Raw genomic sequence first — 3,078 nt, 5'->3', positions numbered from 1 at the left:
GGTCATGTAAACAAATGCAGAACCTCTATCTAAGGGTGCCAGCCAGTCTCCATCTGTAATGGCAAATAATGGCAGATTTCCAGTCATCTTCACCCCATAATGGGTCTTAAGAGTAAAGACAGTCACCCAGCAACCTGCTAATTCCCAACAATCACATGTGCCTCTGCTGCCCCTCGTCTCGATCTCTATTGACTTTTAATGATCATAGATATGAGTTAGTATTCAGAGATCCTGCACGTGACTTACTTTTACGCTTATGATGACATCCAACAATAACGCTGCCGCTTTAATTACCCACTCTACGGTTTCCTGTTCAATTCAAGCCGAAACTCAGACTCACAGAAGCTGACTAAAACTGAAGCTTGCAGGAGTGGAAAACCTCGCTCAAAATCAGTGAAAACTCGACCACGAAGTCCATTCCTTCAGCCTGCGCTATTAATGAACCAAACGCGCGTGAGTCCCATTCACAACCGACTCATTAGAATTTAGATACGGGACCGATGACTGTTCAACAGATGCTCAAACTTACACAGAGATGACACCCGCTGCTCGTGAACGAACACCGGCTTGTGACAACCTCCAAACAGGCCACGACCCCATATTCTGTCAGTCAATGGAAATAAAAGTACACATTTTTTTCAAAGCACATAAATGACATAAATTGCACCTTTGTGCTAAACTATAATCAAAGGCGAGATTATTCTGCTGATATATAGCCTAATTATAATTTAATATAATGTAAAATAATTCATAAGTCAATATGAATACATTATACTTTCTTATGAAATTACCAGCTTTGAATAGACCTTAATATATATTTTTGGACTTTTTCTTATTATTCTTTGTGTTGCTACTGCAAACTGACTAGTGGGTTTTCTTAGACTCATGCGTTCGGGTAAAAAATAGACACTTCCGTCTGTCGCTGCGTCAGCGTTAACTGGCAGTTTTCTTAGCCAATTACAGTGAAGAAGACCTCTAATGAGGCGTGACCAAGTACACAAACCCAACCAATCACAGCGTAGCAAGCACAAGCGACGGGTCCATACTCCAGAAGTGAGGTGTCTATTTCATTTTCTGCCGTAGATGGTATCGAATCGAGCAGAAAGTTGAAAACTGGTAACATATGATTAAACATTGTGATTAGAATGAATGGAACAGCATATTCAAATTTTGACAATCAAGAACACGTCCTCAAACTAGGCGAAACTTTTGAGAAACAACCTAAAAGTGCATTCCACACGGTACGATGTAAGTGGCATATTTTACATTATTATCTCTATATTGGAATATTTATATAAACTCATACAAACAAATCATATTTTGAAAAAAAGAGCTGTTTCTTACGTTGATACTGAAACCATAAGTTGTTTTTAAACAATGTGCACAGGCATATGAGAAGGCAGCTATGTGTTTTTCCACCTTGCTGGCTATCTCAGCTTTATAATGTTATTTGGAAATAATGAAAAAGCATCTGTCTTTGTGCTTATAATGGAAACCTTCCTAAACGAGCACGCTTTTCTATCCGCTGAAACGCTGTGGTTAAAAAATTAGATCTTGGAAAACATTTAATTCATGAGGAATTACTGATTTTCCACTACAATAAGCAACACGCGCCCTCTGTAGGTTCTACGTTGGTACAACGCTGCTTATGTTGAATGTCAGCAATGGTACACATGATTATGAAATACGAATGTTTTCTTCCTGATCATAGATGATTTCAAACCAGCCTCCATAGACACAACATGTGAGGGGGAGCTGGAAGTGGGCAAAGGAGAGCAAGTTACAGTCACACTACCGAACTTAGAGGTAGGCTCAGTAACCTTAGTTCCACAAAAAAATGATTGTATGTACAGTAGCATGGATGATTAAGCTGAATCTCCTTTCCCATCAATCTTTGCAGGGATCCTTAGCACCTGTTACCGTATTTAAAGGTTCCAAAAGGCCTTATATGAAAGAATGCGTTCTCATTGTTAACCATGACACGGGAGAGTATCGTCTGGAGAAACTCAGCAGCAACATTGCCGTCAAGAAGACCAGGTATTAATTTGTTTGTGTTCCAAGTCATATGGATTCACAATATATTTCATGATATACTCATTTAAAGCTTTTGTTAAGTAAATAAAGTGTCATGTTTCTGTTTCCTTACAGGGCTGAGGGAAGCAGTAAGGTTCAGTCACGGCTGGAGCAGCAAACCAGCAGGCTCAGTCAGCAGATGAAGACCGGAAGTGGAAACAAGGCTCCATCCAGCACCAAGAGCTCTCCTCCCAAGGAGAAAATGTCTCCATCATCTCCCATGGATGATATTGAGCGAGGTAATATGTCTTGCTGTTACCTTGTCCCAATACCTTGTTGATTTGTCTAGGGATATTTAGGGGATGTAACATTTATTTGAAAAAAATAGGATATAGCCTAGTGCAAATAGGATATAGGAGAACACCACAAATTCAAACAGAGAAAAGATATTTATTTGCTTTAGCCACAACCAGTATAACAAGGAACAGTCTTTAAAGATATTCAAAATATATATATACATATATAATTACAATTAACAATAAACAAAAAGAAATTCAACTTTGAAGTAATAATACAAATGAGCTAAATAAAGACAGCACAAGTGTTGCCAAATCAAATAACCAAATAAAAAAAAAAACTTTTCTAACCTAAGAATTTAAATCTAACCTAGCATAATCAAAATTAAAATCAAAATAACATCTTCGGTGTGCTACCAACATGCCCCACCATAACTACACTAACTAAACAAACCAAAACTTACATTGGGTGGCAACACTACTAAGCTAATGAACTAATACATAAAAAAGATACGTGGAGTGAAATGTATGTCACGTAACATCTAAACTCTCTCTTCAAAGTCTTACCAGAGCGGGTGAATAAAGAGCACGGACACGTACACCACGCTCAACTCAAACATATCAGATGGTAACACTTGCCAATATCTGGAAACATCAGTTCAGACAGTATAATCAGCAGGACACCAGCTTGATTACAGAGCCATGAACCAAAAACATATATGAAAATGGTAAAATAGACAAAATGTTTGGGGTCAGTAAGATTTTTTTT

At 38.0% G+C, this 3,078-nt stretch overlaps 1 protein-coding gene across 1 annotated transcript; it reads left to right on the top strand.

Annotated features, from left to right (window-relative positions):
* The first annotated feature begins 1,021 nt into the window (after positions 1-1,021).
* LOC107575800 (ELL-associated factor 2-like) lies at positions 1,022-2,472 on the top strand. Its single transcript, XM_016262131.1, has 4 exons — positions 1,022-1,248; positions 1,712-1,806; positions 1,901-2,037; positions 2,149-2,472. Exons 1-4 carry the CDS (start codon positions 1,146-1,148, stop codon positions 2,351-2,353), a joined length of 540 nt encoding a protein of 179 aa, XP_016117617.1. The 5' UTR covers positions 1,022-1,145; the 3' UTR covers positions 2,354-2,472.
* Positions 2,473-3,078: the final 606 nt, after the last annotated feature.

The sequence above is a fragment of the Sinocyclocheilus grahami genome, unplaced genomic scaffold (genome assembly GCF_001515645.1).
Source record: "Sinocyclocheilus grahami isolate Dianchi unplaced genomic scaffold, SAMN03320097.WGS_v1.1 scaffold2904.1, whole genome shotgun sequence".
In the NCBI taxonomy this organism is placed as follows: Eukaryota; Metazoa; Chordata; class Actinopteri; order Cypriniformes; family Cyprinidae; genus Sinocyclocheilus; species Sinocyclocheilus grahami.
This window is presented reverse-complemented; position numbering and strand designations above follow the sequence as displayed.